Source organism: Microcaecilia unicolor, chromosome 1 (assembly GCF_901765095.1).
Source record: "Microcaecilia unicolor chromosome 1, aMicUni1.1, whole genome shotgun sequence".
NCBI lineage: Eukaryota > Metazoa > Chordata > Amphibia > Gymnophiona > Siphonopidae > Microcaecilia > Microcaecilia unicolor.
This window is the reverse complement of record NC_044031.1, coordinates 491,111,067-491,137,275: the sequence shown is the minus strand read 5'-3', so window position 1 is coordinate 491,137,275 and position 26,209 is coordinate 491,111,067. Positions and strand designations below refer to the sequence as shown.

The window sequence follows — 26,209 nt, the reverse complement described above, 5'->3', positions numbered from 1 at the left end:
CCAAAGGTGGCCTCTCATAACCTCCGACCAGTGGGTTCTCCAAATAGTGCGGTACGGATACGCCCTGAATTTGGCCTCCCTGCCTCCAAATTGTCCTCCGGGAGCTCAGTCTTTCAGCTCCCATCACAAGCAGGTACTTGCAGAGGAACTCTCCGCCCTTCTCAGCGCCAATGCGGTCGAGCCCGTACCACCCGGGCAGGAAGGGCAGGGATTCTATTCCAGGTACTTCCTTGTGGAAAAGAAAACAGGGGGGATGCGTCCCATCCTAGACCTGAGAGGCCTGAACAAATTCCTGGTCAAAGAAAAGTTCAGGATGCTTTCCTTGGGCACCCTTCTGCCAATGATTCAGAAAAACGATTGGCTATGTTCCCTGGATTTAAAGGACACATACACTCACATCCCGATACTGCCAGCTCACAGACAGTATCTCAGATTCCGCCTGGGCGCACGGCACTTTCAGTATTGTGTGCTGCTCTTTGGGCTCGCCTCTGCCCCACGAGTGTTTACAAAGTGCCTCGTGGTGGTAGCGGCCTACCTACGCAAGCTGGGAGTGCACGTGTTCCCATATCTCGACGATTGGCTGGTCAAGAACACCTCGGAGGCCGGAGCCCTCCGGTCCATGCAGTGCACTATTCAACTTCTGGAGCTGCTGGGGTTTGTGATAAATTACCCAAAGTCCCATCTCCAGCCAACTCAGTCTCTGGAATTCATAGGAGCGCTGCTGAATTCCCAGACGGCTCAGGCCTACCTTCCCGAAGCGAGGGCCACCAATCTCTTGGCCCTGGCTTCGCAGACCAGAGCGTCTCAGCAGATCACAGCTCGGCAGATGTTGAGACTTCTGGGTCATATGGCCTCCACAGTTCATGTGACTCCCATGGCTCGTCTTCACATGAGATCTGCTCAATGGACCCTAGCTTCCCAGTGGTTCCAAGCCACCGGGAATCTAGAGGATGTCATCCGCCTCTCCACCAGTTGCCGCACTTCACTGCTCTGGTGGACCATACGGACCAATTTGACCCTGGGACGTCCATTCCAAATTCCGCAGCCCACGAAAGTGCTGACGACGGATGCATCTCGCCTGGGGTGGGGAGCCCATGTCGATGGGCTTCACACCCAGGGTCTGTGGTCCCTCCAGGAAAAGGATCTGCAGATCAACCTCCTGGAGCTCCGAGCGATCTGGAACGCACTGAAGGCTTTCAGAGATCGGCTGTCCTGCCAAATTATCCAAATTCGGACAGACAATCAGGTTGCAATGTATTACGTCAACAAGCAGGGGGGCACCGGATCTCGCCCCCTGTGTCAGGAAGCCGTCGGTATGTGGCGTTGGGCGTGTCGGTTCGGCATGCTTCTCCAAGCCACGTACCTGGCAGGCGTAAACAACAGTCTGGCCGACAGACTGAGCAGAGTCATGCAACCGCACGAGTGGTCGCTCCATTCCAGAGTGGTACGCAAGATCTTCCGAGAGTGGGGCACCCCCTCGGTGGATCTTTTCGCCTCTCAGACCAACCACAAGCTGCCTCTGTTCTGTTCCAGACTTCAGACACACGGCAGGCTAGCGTCAGATGCCTTTCTCCTTCATTGGGGGACCGGCCTCCTGTATGCTTATCCTCCCATACCTTTGGTGGGGAAGACCTTACTGAAGCTCAAGCAAGACCGCGGCACCATGATTCTGATAGCGCCCTTTTGGCCCCGTCAGATCTGGTTCCCTCTTCTTCTGGAGTTGTCCTCCGAAGAACCGTGGAGATTGGAGTGTTTTCCGACTCTCATTTCGCAGAACGACGGAGCGTTGCTGCACCCCAACCTTCAATCCCTGGCTCTCACGGCCTGGATGTTGAGGCGTAGACTTCGCTGCGTTGGGTCTGTCTGAGGGTGTCTCCCGGGTCTTGCTTGCCTCTAGGAAGGATTCCACTAAAAAGAGTTACTTTTTCAAGTGGAGGAGGTTTGTCGTTTGGTGTGAGAGCAAGGCCCTAGAACCTCGTTCTTGCCCTGCACAGAACCTGCTTGAATACCTTCTGCACTTATCAGAGTCTGGCCTCAAGACCAACTCAGTAAGGAATCACCTTAGTGCGATTAGTGCTTACCATTATCGTGTGGAAGGTAAAGCCATCTCTGGAGAGCCTTTAGTCGTTCGATTCATGAGAGGCTTGCTTTTGTCAAAGCCCCCTATCAAGCCTCCTACTGTGTCATGGGATCTCAACGTCGTCCTCACCCAGCTGATGAAACCTCCTTTTGAGCCACTGCATACCTGCCATCTGAAGTACTTGACCTGGAAGGTCTTTTTCTTGGTGGCAGTTACTTCAGCTCGTAGGGTCAGTGAGCTTCAAGCCCTAGTAGCTCATGCTCCATATACTAAATTTCATCACAACAGAGTAGTGCTCCGCACTCACCCAAAGTTCCTGCCGAAGGTGGTGTCGGAGTTCCATCTTAACCAGTCAATTGTCTTGCCAACATTCTTCCCCAGGCCGCATACCCGCCCTGCTGAACGTCAGTTGCACACATTGGACTGCAAGAGAGCATTGGCCTTCTACTTGGAGCGGACACAGCCCAACAGACAGTCCGCCCAATTGTTTATTTCTTTCGACCCTAACAGGCTAGGGGTCGCTGTCGGGAAACGCACCATCTCCAATTGGCTAGCAGATTGCATTTCCTTCACTTACGCCCAGGCTGGGCTGGCTCTTGAGGGTCATGTCACGGCTCATAGTGTCAGAGCCATGGCAGCGTCGGTGGCCCACTTGAAGTCAGCCACTATTGAAGAGATCTGCAAGGCTGCGACGTGGTCATCTGTCCACACATTCACATCTCATTACTGCCTCCAGCAGGATACCCGACGCGACAGTCGGTTCGGGCAGTCGGTGTTGCAGAATCTGTTTGGGGTGTAAATCCAACTCCACCCTCCAGGACCCGAATTTATTCTGGTCAGGCTGCACTCTCAGTTAGTTGTTCTTCGTAGGTCAATTTCTGTTGTACCCTCGCCGTTGCGAGGTTCAATTGACCTGGGTTATTGTTTTGAGTGAGCCTGAGAGCTAGGGATACCCCAGTCGTGAGAACAAGCAGCCTGCTTGTCCTCGGAGAAAGGGTATGATACATACCTGTAGCAGTTGTTCTCCGAGGACAGCAGGCTGATTGTTCTCACCTACCCTCCCTCCTCCCCTTTGGAGTTGTGTGTTTCATATTTTATTGCTTGTCATTCAACTGGCGGGAGCGGTCGCGCACGGGCGGGAAGGCGGCCGCGCATGCGCGGTGGGCGTGGCCTGCGTGCCGACCGTCCCGCGAAGCTTCTTCCGGTTGGTGGGGGCTGCCGCGGACGTCAACCCAGTCGTGAGAACAATCAGCCTGCTGTCCTCGGAGAACAACTGCTACAGGTATGTATCATACCCTGTCTTCTTCCATGGTGAGTTTAAACCCCATACATTTAGATTTCCTACTCTAATGCTTTTACTACCCATTAGACCAGATTTCTAACATGAGTAAGTTATCACAGCCCCACAGAATTAATTCAAGCACAAATCCCCAGCCTCTCCCCTGCCCCCTCCCCTTTCAAAACCAGCCACATTACTCAGTGATTACTACTGTTATAATGTGATGTTCATCAAGTGCTTCCTCCATTCCATCTTTAAGTTTTGCTCAGTTTCCCTTTCCCTTGTGCATTCCTGGAAATTTAAAAAAAAGAACAAAGTAATCTCTCTTTTAGTAAGTGCAACCTGTAGAACAACACAGAACATATCATGTAATCAACAGTATTTAAATCCTAATTAGAACCTGATCACCCTTCATATTTTCTATCTACTGGGTGCAACCTGTAAAAAACAGATTATATGCATCAAACCAACATTATATAAACGTAGTACAACTTGGTCTTCTTTGGTTTCTCAGCTGGAAAAAACCCCTGAAAAAAGAGAAACTTAGCAATTACCACGACAACTGCTTTATAGTATAAGGAAAAGCTTAGAAAGAACAGATAATCACCCAGCTCAGTAAACAAGCTGCCCCAGGCAGAGTTCAAGCAATCCTCCATACCGTTTCTAGGAGTTAGTACTACAGAAACCAACAAGATTAATTTTCCCGCTGGTAATACACAATGAAGCAATATGCCAAAGTAGAAAATAGGTATCTTTATTATATAATAATAATAATAATTAGCAAAACAGCAAGCAAGCACACAAAATAAATACCACTAGGATTACTCCAAAGATGTATCACTAATAATTACACAAAAATAAATTTTATATATATATATATATATATATATATATATATATATATATATATATATATATATATATATATATATATATTACAGTGCGAAGACTTATACCTGACACCCAAAAAGCCAACAATATTTTGGCTAATTAACCATGCTTATGACCTAACACAGCCTTTAGCAGACTAAAATGGTAACTGTGTTCTCCAAACTATAGGAATGGACCCTGGATTCTCATCATAAAAAGACACTTGTTTCTTAGCCGATCTTTGGGTGAAAGGCAGGATTTCTTCATCCAGTTCAAACTGTGTACACAGCTTACCAGTAGAGAGAAGTGACAGTACAGCCCTCAGTCAGCAACGGTGGATAGTCGGTAACATAAGGTTAGCAGCCGTAGTGATATTTGTTCTTCCCTGTGAGTCTGTTTAGACAGAGAGGCTCAAATCTTAGGCACAAAGAGACAGTTTCTCTACAGAATTATCACTGGCTCTTCTGCTCTGCTTCAGTGCCAAAACTTTTCCTTTTTTTGTCTTCCAAAAAATCCGGACTCAAGACTCTGTCCACTGTCCTCAAGTAACTGTTTTGTCCCAATCAGATCACACATTCTTCCTGTTTAGCAAATGAAATGCAGGCCTGGATAACAATGATGTCTATAGTTGAGACAGACATATGAACATAAGAGTAGCCAAACTGAGTCAGACCAATGGTCCATCTAGCCCAGTATCCTGTTTTCCAAACAGTGGCCATGCCAGGTCACAAGTACCTGGCAGAAACCCAAATTGTGGCAACACTCCATACTACAAATCCCAGGGCAAGCAGTTGCTTCTCATGTCTGTCTCAATAGCAGACTATGGACTTTTCCTCTAGGAATTTGTCCAAACCTTTTTTAAACCCAGATACACTAACCAGTGTTACCACATCCTCCGGCAAAGATTTCCAGAGCTTAACTATTCGTTCAGTGAAAAAATATTTCCTCCTATTTATTTTAAAAGTATTTCCATGTAACTTCCTTGAGTGTCCCCTAGTCTTTGTACTTTTGGAATGAGTAAAAAATGGATTGATTTATGTCTACTCATTCTACACCACTTGAGATTTTGTAGACCTCAATCATACCTCTCCTCATCAATCTCTTGTCCAGGTTGATGAGCACTAACCTCTTTAGCCTTTTCTCATACAAGAGGAGTTCCATCCCCCTTATCGTTTTGGTCGCTCTTCTTTGAACTTTCTTAATAATTCCTTGCATCCTGTTTGCCTTTTTGGCCCCCACCACACACTGAGCAGAAGGTTACAGCGTATTATCTATAATGACTCCCAGATCTTTTTCTTGAATGCTGACCCCCTAGGTGAACCCTAGCATAAGCTAACTATGATTTAGATTATTCTTTCCAATGTGCATCACCTTGCATTTGTCCACATTAAATTTCATCTTCCATTTGGATTCCCATTCTTCCAATTTCCTAAGGTCTTCCTGCAATATTTCACAGTCCGCACGTGTTTTAACAACCTTGAATAGTTTTGTATCATCTGCAAATGTAATCACCTCACTTGTTGTTCCAATTTCCATATCATTTATAAATATGTTAAATAGCACTGATCCCAGTACAGTTCCCTACGACACTACACTGTTCACCCTCCTCCATTGAGAGAGATGACCATTTAACCCTACCCTCTGTATTCTGTCCAATAGCGAATTCCTTATCCACACCAGAACCTTGCCTCCTATTCCATGACTCGTTAATTTTCTCAGGAGTCTCTCATGAGTAACTTTATCAAAAGCTTTCTGAAAATCTAGATACACTACATCAACCGGCTCACTTTTATCCACATGTTTATTCATGCCTTCAAAGAAATGAAGCAAATTGGTGAGGCAAGACTTACCTTGGCTGAACCCATGCTGACTCTGCCCCATTAACCATGTTTGTCTACGTGTTCTGTAATTTTATTCTTTATAATAGTTTCCACTATTTTGCCTGGCACCGACGTCAGGCTTACCAGTCTATAATTTCCAGGATCACCCCTAGAACCCTTTTTAAAAATCAGCGTCACATTGGCTACCCTCCAATCTTCAAGTACTATGGATGATTTTAACGACAGGTTATATATTACTAACAGCAGATCAGCAATTCATGCTTGAGTTCTTTTAGTACCCTTGGATATATGCCATCTGGTCCAGGTGATTTACTGCTCTTTAATTTGTAATTTTAGCTCAGTATATCTTCCAATTTCACCAAGTGCTGGCACCAGCCAAGGAACTCACAAGTCTTATCCCATACTTGTTTCGGTGTAAACCTGTCTTGTTACCAACTTCACCCCCAAAGATGAAGTTCAGATGTTCTCGGTAAAGTCAGACTCCTTGACAGGCAGAAATGCAGGAAATATTCAGACAGCCATGATAGTCTTGCTCAGAAAAGATGGATTCTGATGATAGGCCACAGTTGCCAATAGGTGACACACCAGTGACACAGCTATACAGTGTGCTCAGAGATGGATGGAGTGGTTGGTTGATGGTTTATATGTAGAGTCAACAAAGAAATAAAAAAAAATAGGGGAGGACCAATCTGATTCCAACACAGGGGTGAACAAAAAGTTTTTTATTTTTCTAAACTTTAAAAAGGACTGAACTCAGATCTGCAAATGTGAACAAAGTTAGTATAAGGCAACTATAAAAAATATAAGACAAATATAAAAAATGTCTCTGTATTACTCCATAGTATGATTTCACCTTCAGCATTGCTTGCCCTTGGATGGGTAGCATGGGATGTTGCTACTATTTGGGTCTAGCTCATTGATGAAAAATACTGGTTCTTTATGTTGTAGAGTTGTAGAGAAATATAGGAGACAATGTTCTCTCTGCGGCTCTTTAATTGCATTTTCAAAGCAAAATTCCTTATGTGATTTCTATTTGACAATGCAACTGATCATGGGAATAGGGTTTCTGTTTTGGTATGCACATTTGCACCTGCACTGAAACAAATGTAAATATACCCAGTGAAAGTGCATGCAGAACTTCCATGACCTCCTTTCACTTTGCCCCGAAGGGGGGGGGGCTCAGTACAAAGGAGAGTTTTCTATGGTTAAAACCATAGTTTACTCATGGAAATTCCTTTGAAAAACACCCCACAGTGACTAAGCTTTTACCAAAGTTGTGAAATGCAAGAGAATTTTTGTTTTTCATCTATTAAACTCACACTTCTCTTCATACAGGAAAGTCTTTTTTAAGAAATCGTCTATTTAGAGGACTCGACTCCTGGCCTTCATCTTTTTGTGTAGGTATATTTCTTATAATTAATTTGGATATATGACTAGATAGAACACAATACAGTTTGCTTTTCTAAAATATTTTATACAAAAGCTACATTGTTTTCTGCTGTTTGTAAAAAATGAAAACTGCAGTGGGTGACAGATAAACATATTATAGTTAAAACTAATAACCACCGTTGCTAATTGTTTAAAGTACTACTGCTTTAGGCAAAAAAAAAAAAAGTTAGACAACAACTGGAAGAGTTTTTGTCCTTCTCACCTTATCTTTCCATTTAGCTTGTCTCCACCTGCTAGTTGGGTGTTGGTTTTTCTTTTTGAACTTAATGTAGTCTTCTTGTACTTAGCTCCTGTTTTAATATTTTTGATCAGCAGAAGGTACTGCTTATAAAATGAAATATAGTATTTCTCCAAGGACAAGCAGGCTTCAATCTTCTCACAAGTGGGTAACACCGATCCACGTCGCCTGTTCCAGCTTTTGCCATAGTAAAAAAAAAGAGAGAGCTTTGTGGAGCGTGAGCTGCGCTCCACCGCACATGCATGAGTGCCTTTCCGCCCGTTGCACGAACGAGGTCTCCTCAGTTCTCTTTACTCCGCGTGAGGAGAAGGCGTGCTTTTTTTGTCCTCTCCTCACTCGCCTGGCTCTTGAGAGCTATTAAGTGCCTTCCGGCTATTTTTTCTCATTTTTCTTGGGGGTCCTTTTTTTGGGTCTTTTTCAAACCCATCGTTTATTTTCCTTAGTTTTATTTTGCCTGGGTTTGTTTACTTCTTTTTTCCCCGTGCCTTGCCCGTTTTTTAGGCACTATCTAGTCGTTTAATTTAGCTGACGAGGTTTTCTCATCCATGTTCACAAAGACTCCCAGTGGCTTCAAGCGCTGTACCTGGTGCAGTCAGACTATCTTGGGAAAAGACACCCATTCTTGTTGTCTGCAATGTCTCGATCATAGCCCTGCTAACTGTGTTCTCTGTCTTCGTATGGAGAAGAGGACTAGGGTTTCCTGAGGGGCTCAAGGAGAGAGAATTTTTGAAGCCAAGTCTGGTTCCTTGACATCAGCATCAAGATCGAGCATCGAACCGGCATTGGGAGCATCGGTAAGCATGGCTGCTTTGAGACCCGTAGACACTTGGAGCAGTGAGGCTTCGAGTGGGTCTTCACCTGTCTTGAGGCCTTCTGCTGTGCAGGCCCCTGGACCATCCATCATCGGACCCGAACCCAAGATGACGTTAGGATCCGATGTCATCCTCGTTGGTACCGAGGACCCTTGGTGACATGCTTCGGTAGAAGACCAAGAGACATTGTCATTGGTCACCCTCAACACATGGTGCCAGGAGCTCTGCGGCATCGAAGGATTCGGTGCCGGGAGGATTACTCTCCCTCCATACAGGAGATGCCTGTCTCCAAGCAGCTGAGATCCTGCTCCCACGTCAACCCTAGCAGTTCTGCAACCTGCACTTCAACCGGCACCCCAGCTTTTCCCAGTGTCGACCCTTGATGAGCACATCCGGGCCTTTCTCCCAGAGCTGCTGGATGGCCTTATGCAGCGGTGCTAATCGGTATCGAGTGTGCTTGCATCTGCCATACCTCCCGCTGTGGACCCACCTGACTCTCAGCCTACGATGTGGCTGCCAGAGCCGCTTATGGTCCTGGTGTCAACTGCCACTCAAGCCAGTACCCCCTCGATGTCAGTGGAGGAAGCTTTGCTGGAGATGAGACGGAAGCCGGCTTCTCAATTCCGCTGTCAATGGTGTGGTTCCTCGCAATCCCATAGGGAGCTACTGTCCGACACCGAGGAGGAACGCTCAGGGTATTCAGAGGAATATCCCAGATACTTCTCCTCAGATGAGTCTTATGGGATCCCCTCTGAACCGTCTCCTCCACCTGAAAGGAAACAATCTCTGCTGGAGAGCCTTTCATTTCCATCTTTTATTAAGAAAATGGCCAAAGCCATTCAATTTCCTTTGGAAGGGGAGGATGAGCCCAGAGCCAAGATGCTCGAGGTCCTGGACTACACATCACCTCGATGTGTAGCTTTGAGCGATCTGAAACACTAAAGGCTTTCAGAGATCGGCTGTCTCGCCAAATTTTCTCATTCAAACAGACAATCAGGTTGCAATGTATTACATTAACAAGCATGGGAGCACCAGATCACGCCCTCTGTGTGAGGAGTCCGTCAGGATGTGGCATTGGGCTTGCCAACACGGCATGTTCTTCGAGCCACTTATCTGGCGTGCGCAAACAACACCCTGGCCAACAGGCTAAGCAAGGTAATGTGAATGCACAAGAGGTCTTTCAGTGTGGGCATGGCTCGCAAGATTTTCCAAGTGTGGGGCACCTCCTCTGTGAATCTTTTTGCCATTCAGATCAATCACAAGGTTCCCTAGTTCTGTTCCAGGCTTCAGGCCCATGGCAGGCTAGTGTCAGATGCTTTCCTCCTCAATTGGGGAACAGGTCTTCTGTATGCAGTGCTTTTTTTTGTGCCGGTACATGCTGGTACAGTGTACCGGCACATTTTTTCCTAGGGCCAGCTCACCTGCCCACCCTTAGCTCCCCAACAGCCCTGCTTTCTGTTCCTGCCGCCCGTGATACGTTTAAATCTTTTATTTATTTTTTGTACCTGAAGTTGCAGTACCGGCATTAGTGAAAGGACAAGGCTCGCCTCCTCCAGCCTTCCCTTCATTCCCTCTCAGTGTCCGCGTTCCTCTGACATAGTTTCCTGTTTCCACGAGGACTGGACACTGAGAGGGAATGAAGGGAAGGCTGGAGGATTGGCTTCTTTGAGTCTTTTAGGAGGGTGTCTTCTGAGTCTGCTGGCTTCCAGGAAAGATTCCACTAAGAGGTGTTACTCTTTTAAATGGAGGAGGTTTGCTGTCTGGTATGAGAACAAGACCTTAGATCCTCTTACTTGTCCTACACAGACCCTGCTTGAATACCTTCTACTCTTAATCAGAGTCTGGTCTCAAGACTAACTCTGTAAGGGTTCATCTTATTGCAGTTAGTGCTTATCATCAACGTGTGGAAGATTAACCCATCTCTGGACAGCTTTTAGTTGTTCGCTTCATGAGAGTTTTGCTTTGCCCCCTATCAAACCTCCACCAGTGTCATGGGATCTCAGCGTCATTCTCACCCAGCTGATGAAAGCTCCTGTTGAGCCATTGAATTCCTGTCATCTGAAGTACTTGACCTAGATGGTCTTATTTTTGTTGTTGTTGTTGTGGCTGCTACTTCAGCTCGTGGGGTCAGTGAGCTTCAGGCCTTAGTAGTGAATGCACCTTATACTAAGTTTCATCCCAAGTAGTCCTCTGCCGAAGGTGGTGTCAAAGTCTCTACTGTGAAAATAAGACCCACACCAGAATCACCAATTAGGTCCTTCAATAAAAGTAATATGTTACAAACCTACTAGCATTATGATAAAAGCACGGAAATGGAGTTGGAAAACTTAGGGCCTCTTTTATCAAACCATGCTAGTGGCATATGGTGCGATAATGCCACTAGCGCAGCTTGATAAAAGAGGCCCTTTAGGAGGTGTTGAAAAATCCTTACAAACCAATCACAAGTTTGAATAACGTTTCCTAATATTTTTAATTTAGCACTTTTTATAATAAAGTCTGTTACCATAAATTACTACTCAGGGCTTTTTTTGAGGGGGTACTGAGTACTGGCATCTTTTCCATTGTCTCCTAAAATTGACCTATGGACCCCAAATTTTAATGAAAGAGGTCAGGCTCTACACACTAATTCTGCCTTGTTATAGATTCTGTGACTGCTTGCAGGGGGTCTGGCCATTATGAGGTGGGTACCTCAGTGATCTCCCCACCCCTGAAGGGTAGCCTAGCATTTCAGTACCGGCACCTTTTTTGCTAGAAAAAATACACTGTTACTACTACTACTACTAATTACCTCAATATTGTTTAATGCCAATGAAAAACAATCTACCAGCCAGCTTCTCTCAGCAAGTATATCTTTCCTAACTCTAGTCCTCTGATTAGAAGTTGACAAAAATGGAATTTCAGAGGAAAGACAATCATTACTACTCTCCATCTCCACAAGTAGTCTCATTTTGAATGGGCTGTGTCGGCATTGACATGCAGCTTAGTAAACAAGGGGGGGAAATAAATAATATCCAGAGTCAATAAGATAATCTGAATAGTCCAGAAAAGGAAAACTAACCAAGTACTTCCCTTTCATAGAATTTTGTAAATTTTCTTCAGTTAAATTTATGTCCCTTCGAAAAAAAAGATTGTGTTGGAAGCGAAAACACATAGTAAACATTTTTTTAGGTATATTAAAAGCAGGAAGCTGGCAAAAGAATTTATTGCACCGTTAGATGACCGGGGGTAAAAAGGGTGATCAGGGAAGACAAAGCCATAGCGGAGAGATTAAATTAATTCTTTGCTTCGGTCTTCACCAAGGAAGATTTGGGAGAGATACCGGTGCCAGAAATGGTGTTTGAAGCTAACGAGTCGGAGAAACTGAATGAATTCTCTATAAACCTGGAGGATGTAATGGGGCAGTTCTACAAATTGAAGAGAAGCAAATCTCCTGGACTGGATGGTATTCATCCCAGTGTACTGGTAGAACTGAAAAATGAACTTGCAGAGCTGCAGATTCATTATGGATATCCTGAGGGCCTGATGGAGACTAGGTGTGCCCCGAGGACTGAGTTGGGAAAGGCTGCCTGTATTGGCTGTATTGTATTGTATGCCTGTCCTATTTAGATTGTAAGCTCTTTGAGCAGGGGCTGTCTCTTCATGTATGGTGTACAGCGCTGCGTATGCCTTGTAGCGTTATAGAAATTATAAGTAGTAGTAGTATTGTTAGTAGTATGCAATTTATCCTTAAAATCAAGCGTGGTACCATAAGATAGGAGGGTGGCCAATGTAACGCTGATTTTTTAAAAAGGTTCTAGAGGAAATCTGAGAAATTATAGACCGGTGAGTCTGACATCGGTGCTGGGCAAAATGGTAGAGACTATTATAAAGAACAAAATTACAGAGCATATTCAAAAGCATGGATTAATGAGACAAAGCCAACATGGTTTTAGTGAAGAGAAATCTTGCCTCACCAATCTATTACATTTCTTTGAAGGGGTGAACAAACATGTGGGATAAAGGTGAGCCAGTTGATATTGTGTATCTGGATTTCCAGAAGACGCTTGACAAAGTACCTCATGAAAGACTCCAGAGGAAATTGGAGAGTCGTGGGATAGGAGATACTGTCCTATTGTGGATTAAAAACCGGTGAAAGATAGAAAGCAGAGAATAGGGTTAAATGGTCAGTATTCTCAATGGAGAAGGGTAGTTAGTGGGGTTCCTCAGAGGTCTGTACTGCGACCGCTGCTTTTTTAATATATTTATAAATGACCTAGAGATGGGAGTAACTAGTGAGGTAATTAAATTTGCTGACGACACAAAGTTATTCAAAGTGATTGTGAGAAATTACAAGAGGACCTTGGGAGGACTGGGCGTCTAAATGGCAGATAGCGTTTAATGTGAGCAAGTGCAAAGTGATGCATATGAGAAAGAGGAACCCAAATTATAGCTACGTCATGCAAGGTTCCACATTAAGAGGTACTGACCAAGAAAGGGATCTAGGTGTTGTCATTGATGATACGTTGAAACCTTCTGCTCAGTGTGCTGCTGCGGCTAAAAAAGCAAATAGAATGCTAGGTATTATTAGGAAAGGAATGGAAAACAAAAATGAAGACGTTTTAATGCCTTTGTATTGCTCCATGGTGTGCGACCGCACCTCGAATATTGTGTTCAATTTTGGTCACCGCATCTCAAAAAAGATGTAGTGGAATTTGAAATGGTGCAGAGAAGGGCGAACGGAAATGGTAAAGGAAATGGGACGACTTCCCTATGATGAAAGGCTAAAGCAGCTAGGGCTTTTCAGTTTGGAGAAAAGACGGCTGAGGGGAGATATGATAGAGGTCTATAAAATAATGAGTGGAGTTGAACGGGTAGACGGGAAGCTCCTGTTTACGCTTTCCAAAAATACTAGGACTAGGGGGCATGCGATGAAGCTACAAAGTAGTAAATTTAAAATGAATCAGAGAAAATGTTTCTTCACTCAACGTGTAGTTAAACTGTGGAATTTATTGCTAGAGAATGTGGTAAAGGTGGTTAGCTTAGCAGAGTTTTAAAAAGGTTTGGACCGCTTGCTAAGGGAAAAGTCCATAGACCATTATTAAATTGGACTTGGGGTAAATCCACTATTTCTTGAATAAGCAGTATAAAATGTTTTGTACTTTTTTGGGATCTTGCCAGGTATTTGTGACCTTGATTGACCACTGTTGGAAACAGGATGCTGGGCTTGATGGACCATTGGTCTGTCCCAGTATGGGAATACTTACATACTTATGAAGGAGGGGTGTATATCACATCAGTGTCAATAGATGTTCCATTCCTTCTTTCCAGTTTAACATACTGAGCTACAAGGTAAGTTTTGCAATTGTGTTGCTTTTATATTTTTAAAGAAAAAAAAAGAGGAGGAAGACGAAAGCCTCATGGAACAGTGAGCGTCAAAGAAACAAGTGAGGCAAATACCAGGAGGATTTCAAAATATGCAAGGACCTTTATTGCAGCAGTCAAACAAAGGGACCCAACACGCCCATGTTTCGGCACACGGGCCTTCCTCAGGGGTCATCAAGCCTATAAGACTGACATTAATAAAAAGAAAACTTGTGTTCAAAAGCCGTCAAAGTCCTTAGCTGTGCATATCGTTGCGTCATCCATGTGAGAAACAAGCATAGCTACTCCGCAATGCAAAAAGAACTCTCCGGAGAACTGGTTACGTAGTTCATGCAAAAAAGGGGATTCTATATATAGTGCCTAAAAAAACCGCATGGTAAACATTTCCACATAGGTGTATTCTATGAGAAACGTTTAGATTTACACACGATATATAGAATAAGCTTAGCGAACCAAACTGTGACTAAAACTATGCGCAGCCATTTACACAGCGAAAACCTGGCATAAATCCCTGTGCTTAGATTTACGCACACTGCGTCATATTCTATAACATGCGTAAATGTTGAAACTCCCTGAAATGCCCATTCTCCGCTCTTTTTTGCCTGCTCGCATTAGGCCGTTATAAAATACGCTTAGGGATTTGTGCACGTAATTTCTAATTAATACCAATTGTTTATTATTGCTTGTTAAATGCGGTTAATGTTGATTGGCTTATTAAGCCAATTAAGTTGTGCACGTTGTTATAGAATCTGCCTGTATTTCCATGTAAAAGTCTAGTCACGCTATATAGAATCCTGGGGATAGTGCCATTTCTTCTCCCTTTCTTCCTACTCTAAAACTTAGTACAAGAACAGTACTGGGCACACTTCTACGGTCTGTGCCCTGAGAAAGGCAAGGACAAATGAAATTCGGGTATACATATAAAGTAAGTATCACATACCATGTAAAATGAGTTTATCTTGTTGGGCAGACTGGATGGACCGTACAGGTCTTTATCTGCCGTCATTTACTATGTTACTATGTTACTATCCTTTCTGAATAGTTTATTACCTGATAAAACTATATCCCGTCATGGGTTTCCATAACTGCCACTAAATCTAAGTCGGCCTCTAGATCCAGAAACTTATTTCCCAGGTTTTGGCATTAATACACACAGGTTTCCAGATGTTGCTCTTTCTTTTCCATTTTTCAGTTATACTTACCTGAAAATTTTGTTCTTCCTCCCTCGACATCTTCAGTAGGTTAGCTCAGCTGCTTCAGAATGATATATAAAGAGGAGGTTGCAGCATGATCAATGGAACAGAAGACTTGATATTCAGTGGCAGCATGTGACAACCACATAAACATTAAAAAAAAATAATAATTGGCACTTGTATGGACAATATACTACTTTATAATCAAAAGTTAAACAGTTTATATGGTGGTAGGGCATAGACAGATTTTACCTTATAGGTAATTGGTGGAGAATAAAATATAGAATTATAAATATAATTTTCCCATATTTATTAAGTACAGCACATGCTGCGACCACATGCTCTGAGTGATTCCCCCTATTCTTAAATATCATATTAGAACTGTAACACTTCTTGTAACATTGCACATTGTCAAAATTCAGTTTCCCTCCAGATAGCTTATGTGTTCAAGTGTGAACACAGAAATAACCTATCTATATAAAATTATTTTTGCTACTTGTACTTCTTCTACTTCTTCTACTAACCTATAAATGTACTCACTCTGCTGCTCCCCAGTATCTCTCCACACTCGTCCTTCCCTACACCCCTTACCGTGCACTCCGCTCCATGGAAAGATCTTTCTTATCTGTTCCCTTCTCCACTACTGCCAACTCCAGACTTCGCGCCTTCTGTCTCGCTGCGCCCTATGCCTGGAATAAACTTCCTGAGCCCCTGTGTCTTGCCCCATCCTTGGCCACCTTTAAATCTAGACTGAAAGCCCACCTCTTTAGCATTGCTTTTGACTCGTAACCACTTGTAACCACTCGCCGCCAACTACTCTCCTCTCCTCCTTCCTGTACACATTAATTGATTTGATTTGCTTACTTTATTTTTTGTCTATTAGATTGTAAGCTCTTTGAGCAGGGACTGTCTTTCTTCTATGTTTGTGCAGCGCTGCGTACGCCTTGTAGCGCTATAGAAATGCTAAATAGTAGTAGTAGTAGTATATGGTTATCTCAGTACTGCACAAATTTTGTTCTAGACATTGAAGGAAGAGAACCAATCTCAAAGTAAAATATTTAAAAGAAATCTCAACTGCCACAGAAAAAATATTTAAATGAAATCTCAACTGCCACAGAAAGTCTGCATAGATGACCGTCTGTTAAAGGCTTATATCACAGGAGCTCCAAAAGAAAAAAAAAAAAAAAAGAAAGAAAGACACAGTAGAAAACAACTTCTCAAGGGATAAAAAACTACTGTTAAATAAAAACAGATATTACCATCATAACTAAGACTATAAACACCTGTCTCTTCACTATCAAAGTCTAAAAGTAGCTAGAAAAATCGCAAAAATAGATATCCAAACTGTGCTCAAAAAAACAAATCACTTAGCTGTAGAGAGAACTTTAGAGGAACTTCAACCAATGTCCATTGCTCACTCAAACCAGACGTCTGACAGCCCCCCCCCCCCCCCTTGTTTTGAACTCTTCATCAGGAAGAATCACATATATTTCAAACTTGAGTCAAAGATGACGATGGCTAGTATAAAAATGCTCTCATATAAAGAACCTCCCTCTTGCTGACGTCGGTATCACAGCCCCAGCAAGAAATTAAAGATACACAGGCTCAGAAAAAAGCCTCCCATTCCATAGGGCCATTTAGACCTTGCGGGGATATAGTTTTTAACTTGAAAATCCAAATTTGTTCCCTTTGATGAAGACTCTGTGAGATGTCTCCCCTTCTGTCGCTATCCCTGATTTGGTCAATCGCAAAACAGCATAACTGTTCAAAAGTAAGTTGAAATTCCTGACAATTCTTCACCAAAGACATTTCCAATTTACTATTCTTAATACAATGTATGTGGTCAAGCAATCTAGCCTTCATCATATGCTTAGTTTGACCAATGTATTTTAATCCACAAGGACAAGTAATCATATAAACCACTTCGCTTGAAGTACAAGAAGTAGAGCACATAATATCAATCCATTTCAGAACCAGGGGAGTTTGGAAAGTCCAGATCTACAGGCCCATCATGAGAAGCAGAGATGTCAATTCACTCTCAGTTTGAAGTTTAAAGACCAGTATATAGGAAAATAGCCTCTGTGCTATGGAGATCATCATCGTAAATCCATTGGCCTTGAGAGTTTGGTCAAATAGCCGTTTGAATCAGCTGCTTGTTCTTCAGTAAATTTTCCCACATCACCCAGATCCATGTAAGATTTGATGTGGTTTTGATAGGTGACTTTCATTCTAACTGTTGCGATAAGGCCATATTGAGTTTCTAGAGCTTTAAGGCAGGGCTGAAGCACCAAGAACTTCTGACACTTATCAGCCATTGATTTAGTGAAGTCAGCAGTAATAAAAATAGAATAGCCCTTCCATGATAATTATTGTGTTGATTTCACTTTATCCGTAATAGCCAGAACTTGAGGAAACCATAGGATCTTAAATATCATCAGTTGTGGCATCCTCTGGTCTTGGACCACCCTTGTGAGGAACCTGTGAGCCCTTTAAGTTTCTAAAAGGCGCTCAAAATGAAGCTCAAGGAACCATTGTTCCAAGAATTGTATCCGATTATCAACACTTTCAAAAGACTGATGATTCTCAAATTATTTCTCCTATTTCTGATCGCAGTTTCTACAGCTGGCAGCGCCTTTTGTTTAGCACATTGTTGCACCATGGCTTCCTCCATTGACTTGCCTTTTTTCTCAAGCACACTTAATCTGTGTTCTATTGCAGTAAATTTAGCATTTATCTTTGAAAGTTCTGTCTTGATATCGGCATATTAGATGTATAGCAAGATAATTTTTATGACGAGTTAATATAATAGTATTTCTGAGCCTTATCCACAGAGCTACACTTTTACATCTCCATCCAGCTGGGCTCTCGAGTGACTTCCCCATCTCCCTCACAGGAATTAGCTTTGTCAGTGGCTTAAGTTTACTTCTGTTGAGACTTTCAAACCAATATATTTATGTATTGTGTTGTTACAAATAATGCCGAATTGTTGTGAGTAGTTGGAGTCCTAATAAATCTGTAGGAAAACAATCAACTACAGTGATTGCTGCTTTGTGAGACTTTCTTCCATTTCAGTTCAACATGTTGAAAGATTAATTTCCTTGTTGCTCATAAGTTCTGCTTCATTTGTTGTTCACAGTCAATAGGGTTTCTAGTTTTACATAGTAGTGATTCAGGCTTGCACTTCTTAATATCCCTGGCATAGAATAGGGATCCAAGCGCTGTCTTTCCTGCCTGAAAATTGAGGTCAGCAGCTAGTATTAGGACTTATGTACTCAGCATGTTTCTCTTGGAAAAAAATTTCAGTATATTATCTTTATTGTTAGAAAACCTATCAAGATTCATTGTCTTCATGTTCTATGTGCATGATTTTGTTTGAGGTAGCATTTTGATGATATTTTTTTATTATAGTCTGCTATATGTTTGATCATTTGATCTTATTAATCTTTTTTTTAATCATCTACCACTACATCAGAGTGTAAATTGAATTGTGTTCTCTTCACACAGACACGAAAGCCACGCAGGTTTGATAGTGAACTTCCAGATATCTCATTAACTGACTTGCAGTTTCTGCAGTCCATTTGTCCTCCAGAAGTACAATTGTTCCTCAGGTAAATGTCAAAATATATATCAATTTGCATTTTAAGAATCAAAAAGTGTATTTTCTTGTGAATTGCCAATATACAATCAGTAAGAACTCTCTTTTAAATTCTGATAAGTTTCAATACTGTATCTATTAATCTGTTTTCCCAACAGTAAATATTTTCCATCAGTTATCAAAAACGCATTTTACTTTCCATGAGTTTTAACTTAATCATGTTGTTGTAACCAGCTTTCAGTTTCTTTTCTGCCATAATTCAGTAAGACCTTTCTGCCTGTGTGTTGACTTTTTATTTCCTGATATTCAAAGCAAATTAAGTGCTTGGTTGGGGTCAGTGAACTCATAGTTTGCTTAACAGTATCTTTTAAAAAATTATACAGGTAGCTTTGGGCCATTTAAGTTTTAAATGGCCAGATACTATTTGTATAATTGTGGGCCAAGCTAGATGAAGGCCAGAAGTGACCGTAAAAATATCCATTTACGAAGGAAATTTTGTAAAAAGCCCTAAATGTTAGGGTCCAAAAATCTGAACGCTAAGCTAGTATTCTATACGTTTGCCACCTGAAGAATCTAACTTGTTCTGCATTAGGTGACTGCATGTAACCCTTCTATCAGTTCAGTCAGAATTTTGTTGTACCTTTCACATATCATCGTGATCCTTGTGAGCATTTCTATCCTCTTTCTCTGCTGGAATCAGGAAATCATGATAGAAAGAATTCTGTAAGAGGTGGAAGGAATATCAGAGATGAAGATTTACATGTGTTAATGGCAGAAACCTTTCTATCACTTCATGTGCCCAAAGCTTAGGTGCCTTGGTATGAGTCTATTTAGGTTTCCTGTTAGTGATTCATTTCTTTAAAATAGCATTATCCCATGTTGCTTCAGTTGCTTTCATCTGCTTAGTGCTTCCTTTGTGCCAAGAATGAGTGTCTTCATATTAGTTTCTTTAGAATATTTCAGTATCTCAAAAATACTCAGGCACATCATCTATACTTTGAAATAAAGGCAAGCATGATCTTTCACTTTGGTTAGTTCCTTAAATGTGCCGTAGTTCCTTGACCATATCAACTTATGATTGTCTTGCATGTGCTGCATGCACTTCAGTGGCTAGAAATCTTTGAAGTCTTTTTTTAATTTCTATTTTTTAAATTTGTTTTTTAGAATTTATCTCTCACTTTTTCCAGTTGTAGCTCAAGGTGAGTTACATTCAGGGTACAGTAGGTATTTCTGTGCCCAGGAGGGCTCACAATCTAAAAGTGTACCTGAGGCAGTGGAGGGTTAAGTGACTAGCCCAAGGCCTTAAGGAGCCACAGCAGGATTTTAACTGTGTTTCTCTGATTGTTAGCCCAGTACTGGAAGCAAAATTTAGGCTCTTAGGTAGAAAGCTGAAATCCAGATCCTCCAGGGTAGCATTTTCTGAAATGCTACCTGTGCCACGCGCAGGGCCCAAGAGACAGGCAGAGCTCCAGAGTCTCAATGCGTGGATGAGACGATGGTGCAGGGAGGAGGGCTTTAGATTTGTTAGGAACTGGGCAACATTCTGGGGAAGGGGGAGTCTATTCCGAAAGGATGGGCTCCATCTTAACCAGAGTGGGACCAGGCTGCTGGCATCGGCGTTTAAGAAGGAGATAGAGCAGCTTTTAAACTAGAAATGGGGGGAAGGCCGACAGTCGCTCAAAAGAGCATGGTTCGGGATAAGGTATCTTTCAAAGATATCACCATAACAGGGAAGATAGAGTATCCTGATAGTGAGGTTGCAAAAGAGATTGTAGTAGATCGGGTATCTTTAAATAACAATAAAAATCAGACAAAAGATTGCCAGTTAATACTGTCAAGTACTAAGCATGATGTACTTAGGAACAACAAACATAGTTTGAAATGTCTATATGCGAATGCCAGGAGCCTAAGAAATAAGATGGGGGAGTTAGAATATATTGCACTAAATGAAAAATTAGATATAATAGGCATCTCTGAGACCTGGTGGAAGGAGGATAACCAGTGGGACACTGTCATACCGGGGTACAAATTATATCGTAGTGATAGGGTGAATCGGATTGGTGGAGGGGTAGCATTGTATATTAACGAGAGCCTTGAATCAAATAGATTGAAAATTCTGCAGGAAGCAAAACACTCCTTGGAATCACTGTGGATTGAAATTCCATGTGCAAAGGGGAAAAGGATAGTGATAGGAGTGTACTACCGTCCGCCTGGCCAGGACGAACAGACGGATGCGGAAATGTTAAAGGAAATCAGGGACGCAAACAAACTGGGCAACACAATAATAATGGGGGATTTCAATTACCCGCATATAGACTGGGTTAATGTAACATCTGTACACGCAAGGGACATAAGATTTCTTGATGAAATCAAGGACAGCTTCATGGAACAGCTAGTTCAGGAGCCGACAAGAGAAGGAAAATACTAGACTTAGTCCTTAGTGGTGCTCATGATCTAGTGCAGGGGGTAACGATACGAGGGCCGCTTGATAACAGTGATCATAATATGATCGGTTTTGATATTGGCATTGAAGGAAGTGAAACTAGGAAATCAAGTACGCTAGCGTTTAACTATAGAAAAGGTGATTACGACAAATGAGAAAAATGGTGAAAAAAAGACTGAAAGGAGCAGCTCGCAGAGTAAAAAACTTGCATCAGGCGTGGATGCTGTTTAAAAACACCATCCTGGAGGTTCAGGACAAATATATTCCACGTATTAGAAAAAAGGGAAAAAAGACTAAACGTCAGCCGGCGTGGCTAAACAGTAAGATAAAGGAAATCATTAGAGCCAAAAAACAATCCTTCAGAAAGTGGAGAAGAGAACCAACTGAAAGTAACAGGATAGATCATAAGGAATGCCAAGCCAAATGCAAAGCGGAGATAAGGAGGGCAAAAAAGGACTTTGAGAAGAAATTAGCGTTGGAAGCAAAATACATAGTAAAAACTTTTTTAGATACATTAAAAGCAGGAAACCGGCCAAAGAGTCGGTTGGGCCGCTGGACGAAAATGGTGTTAAAGGGGCGATCAAGGAGGACAAAGCCGTAGCGGAGAAATTAAATGAATTCTTTGCTTCGGTCTTCACCGAGGAGGATTTGGGGGGGACACCGGTGCCGGAAAGAATATTTGAAGCGGGGGAGTCGGAGAAACTAAACAAATTCTCTGTAACCTTGGAGGATGTAATGGGTCAGTTCAGCAAGCTGAAGAGTAGTAAATCACCGGGACCTGATGGTATTCATCCCAGAGTATTAATAGAACTAAAAAATGAACTTGCGGAGCTACTGTTAGAAATATGCAATCTGTCCCTAAAATCGAGTGTAATACCGGAAGACTGGAGGGTAGCCAATGTTACTCCGATTTTTAAGAAAGGTTCCAGAGGAGATCCGGGAAATTATAGACCGGTGAGTCTGACGTCGGTGCCGGGCAAGATGGTGGAGGCTATTATTAAGAATAAAATTGCAGAGCATATACAAAAACATGGACTGATGAGACAAAGTCAGCACGGATTTAGTGAAGGGAAGTCTTGCCTCACCAATCTAATGCATTTTTTTGAGGGGGTAAGCAAACATGTGGACAATGGGGAGCCGGTTGATATTGTATATCTGGATTTTCAGAAGGCGTTTGACAAAGTGCCGCACGAAAGACTCCTGAAGAAATTGCAGAGTCATGGAATCGGAGGTAGGGTATTATTATGGATTAAGAACTGGTTGAAAGATAGGAAGCAGAGAGTAGGATTGCGTGGCCAGTATTCTCAGTGGAGGAGGGTAGTTAGTGGGGTCCCGCAGGGGTCTGTGCTGGGTCCGTTGCTTTTTAATGTATTTATAAATGACCTAGAGATGGGAATAACTAGTGAGGTAATTAAATTCGCCGATGACACAAAATTATTCAGGGTCGTCAAGTCGCAAGAGGAATGTGAACGATTACAGGAGGACCTTGCGAGACTGGGAGAATGGGCGTGCAAGTGGCAGATGAAGTTCAATGTTGACAAGTGCAAAGTGATGCATGTGGGTAAGAGGAACCCGAATTATAGCTACGTCTTGCAAGGTTCCGCGTTAGGAGTTACGGATCAAGAAAGGGATCTGGGTGTCGTCGTCGATGATACGCTGACACCTTCTGCTCAGTGTGCTGCTGCGGCTAGGAAAGCGAATAGAATGTTGGGTGTTATTAGGAAGGGTATGGAGTCCAGGTGTGCGGATGTTATAATGCCGTTGTATCGCTCCATGGTGCGACCGCACCTGGAGTATTGTGTTCAGTACTGGTCTCCGTATCTCAAAAAAGATATAGTAGAATTGGAAAAGGTACAGCGAAGGGCGACGAAAATGATAGTGGGGATGGGACGACTTTCCTATGAAGAGAGGCTGAGAAGGCTAGGGCTTTTCAGCTTGGAGAAGAGACGGCTGAGGGGAGATATGATAGAAGTGTATAAAATAATGAGTGGAATGGATCGGGTGGATGTGAAGCGACTGTTCACGCTATCCAAAAATACTAGGACTAGAGGGCATGAGTTGAAGCTACAGTGTGGTAAATTTAAAACGAATCGGAGAAAATTTTTCTTCACCCAACGTGTAATTAGACTCTGGAATTCATTGCCGGAGAACGTGGTACGGGCGGTTAGCTTGACGGAGTTTAAAAAGGGGTTAGATAGATTCCTAAAGGACAAGTCCATAGACCGCTATTAAATGGACTGGAAAAATTCCTCATTTTTAGGTATAACTTGTCTGGAATGTTTTTACGTTTGGGGAGCGTGCCAGGTGCCCTTGACCTGGATTGGCCACTGTCGGTGACAGGATGCTGGGCTAGATGGACCTTTGGTCTTTCCCAGTATGGCACTACTTATGTACTTATGTACTTATGTACTCAAACCTCAGCCTGTCTGTGATTTCATGTTCAGTATAGTGGAATAGCAACCTAATGGTTAGAGCAGGAGGCTGAGACCTAGAGGAACCTGTTTCAAATCCCACTGCAGCTTTTGCGATTTTAGACAAGTCCGTTTACTCTCCAGGCCTCAGTTACAAACTTAGATTGTGAGCCCTCCAGGGACAGAAAATACCTATTGTACCTGAATGTACACAGCTTTCAGACTTGCAATTGATATATAAGAAATAAATTAAAATCAGTCTTTGTAACTGAGAGCGTTAACTTCTGATTCTGGTTAAGTACATAAGCATTGCCTTACTGGAACAAACTGAAGGTTCATCAAGCCCAGTATCCTGTTTCCTTCTCTGGCCAATCTAGGTCACAAGTACCTGTCAAGATCCTAAAAGACTGAAGCAGATTTTATGCTGCGTATTCTAGGAATAAGCAATTGATTTCTCCAATTCTATCTTAATAATGGTTTATGGACTCTTCTTTTAAGAACTTGTCCAAACCTTTTTTATACTCCACTAAGCTAATTGTTTTCACCACATTCTCTAGTAACAAATTCCAAAATTTAATTACATTTTGAAGGAAGAAATATTTTCTCTCATTTTTTTTTAAATGTAGTACTTAGTAGCTTCATTGCATGCTCCCCAGTCTTTCTAATTTTGGGAAAAAGTAAACAAGTAATTCACATCTACCCATTCCATTCCACTGCACTCAGTATTTTATAGGTCTCTACATATCTCCCCTGAGCCATCTCTTCTCCAAGCTGAAGAGCTGTAACCTCTTTAGTCTTTCCTCATAGGGAAGACATCCCATCCTCTCTAACATTTTCGTCACCCTTCTCTGTACCTTTTCTAATCCCAGTATATCTTTTTTGAGGTGCATTGACCTGAATTACTCACAATATTCGAGATGCAGTTGTACCATGGAATGATATAAAGGCATTATAATATTGTCAGTTTTGTCTCCATTTCTTTCTTAATAATTCCTAACATTTAATTTGTTTTCTTAGCTGCTGCTGCACACTGAGCAGAAGGTTTCAACGTATCATAAATGATGACACCTAAATCCTTTTACTGGGTGGTGACTTCTAATATGGAAGATTTATTATGTAGCTACAGTTTGGTTTCCTCTTCCCTACATGCATCATTTGTACTTGCTTTCATTAAATGTCGTCTGCCATTTGGATGCACAGTCTCGTAAGGTTCTCTTGTAGTTATAACGTTATGCTGTCAGCAAATTTAATCACCTGACTTTTGTTCCTGTTTCCAGATCAATTATAAATATATTAAAAAGCTGTGGTCCCAGCACAGATCCCAGGAGAACCGCACTATTTACTCTTCTCTATTGAGAATATTAATTAACCCTACTCTCTTTATTCACATATATCTATATCTACATATACCTATATATATATATATGTTTTTATTTCTATTTATGTAGATTCCTCATGCTGAATCATGGCCCGTCTTGAGTTGTTTTGAAGATATTCAATAAAAGTCACTTGTGCACCGTTGGTCGGTTATTATTTGTCATCTCCCACTGTTTACATACATAAGCACTGCCACGCTGGGAAAAGACCAAAGGTCCATCAAGCCCAGCACTCCTGTCTCCGACAGCGGCCAATCCAGGCCCCAAGAACCTGGCAAAACCCCAATATTTCCTGTGCTTTGATATCTTACCAGCCTTTATTTGTCTAGAGATGGACATAGCACACCTGGGCCTATATAGTAGGACCCAGATGGCATCCCTGCATTGCTAACTAAGGTAGATCTCAACTTGCTTTCCCTAATGATTCAAGGCCTGTGGTTTAAGAATGCAAAAGTAATTTTTGACTTGGGAAATCTGATTTAGTCCCTCAGAATGACTTCTATTCAAAAGTGCTCTTTTTCTGTATTTTAAGTTCAGCTTTTTTTTTTTTTAATCCATTTACATTCTCAAAAGAACATAAAGCCTCCTGGAAAAAAAGAGAAAAACATCTACACAATAACTCAGGCATTAGCACTCATTTAGGACAACAGTTGTCTTTAATAAAGGAAAAACAAAAAGAAATAATGGATTACCCAAATTCTCTAACCAGTCTACCTTATATCATCCAGAACCTTAATCCCTCCCACCAATCCTCACTATCATATGCATGGTCAGAGATCAACTTCTCTAAATGAAAGGAATCAAAAAACACACAACTGATAGGTAACCAGACATTTGTACAGGAACGTAAAAAATAAAAATTTTTAGCAACCTGTATGCCAACCTCAAATGCCATACCCAGCTCCATCACAGCAGTATGCAGGTCCCTGGAGCAGTTGTTAGTGGGTGCAGTGGACTTCAGCCAGGTGGACTCAGTCCCATCCCCCCCTACCTGTTACACTTGTGGTGGTAAATGGGAGCGCTCCAACCCGCCCCAAAATCCACTGTACCCACATCTAGGTGCCCCCCTTCAGCCATAAGTGCTATGGTAATAGTGTAGAGTTGTGGGCAGTGGGATTTGGGGGGCTCAGCACCCAAGAGAAGGGAGCTATGGACTTGGGAGGTATTTAACTTTTTTTTTAAATTGTTGCAAGTGCCCCCTAGGGTGCCCGGTTGGTGTCCTGGCACGTGAGGGGGAGCAGTGCACTACGAATCCTGGCCC

The 26,209-nt window shown here is 42.4% G+C and overlaps 1 protein-coding gene across 6 annotated transcripts in view; it reads left to right on the top strand.

Annotated features, from left to right (window-relative positions):
- RB1CC1 (RB1 inducible coiled-coil 1) overlaps positions 1-26,209 on the top strand; it is a 387,073-nt gene that overhangs the window by 209,485 nt on the left and 151,379 nt on the right. For all 6 annotated transcript variants that reach the window (XM_030214384.1, XM_030214360.1, XM_030214376.1 and 3 more), the window contains 2 exons: positions 7,406-7,467; positions 18,628-18,731. In XM_030214384.1, the coding sequence (XP_030070244.1) occupies positions 7,406-7,467; positions 18,628-18,731 (166 nt within the window). The remainder of the gene's footprint in view (positions 1-7,405; positions 7,468-18,627; positions 18,732-26,209) is intronic.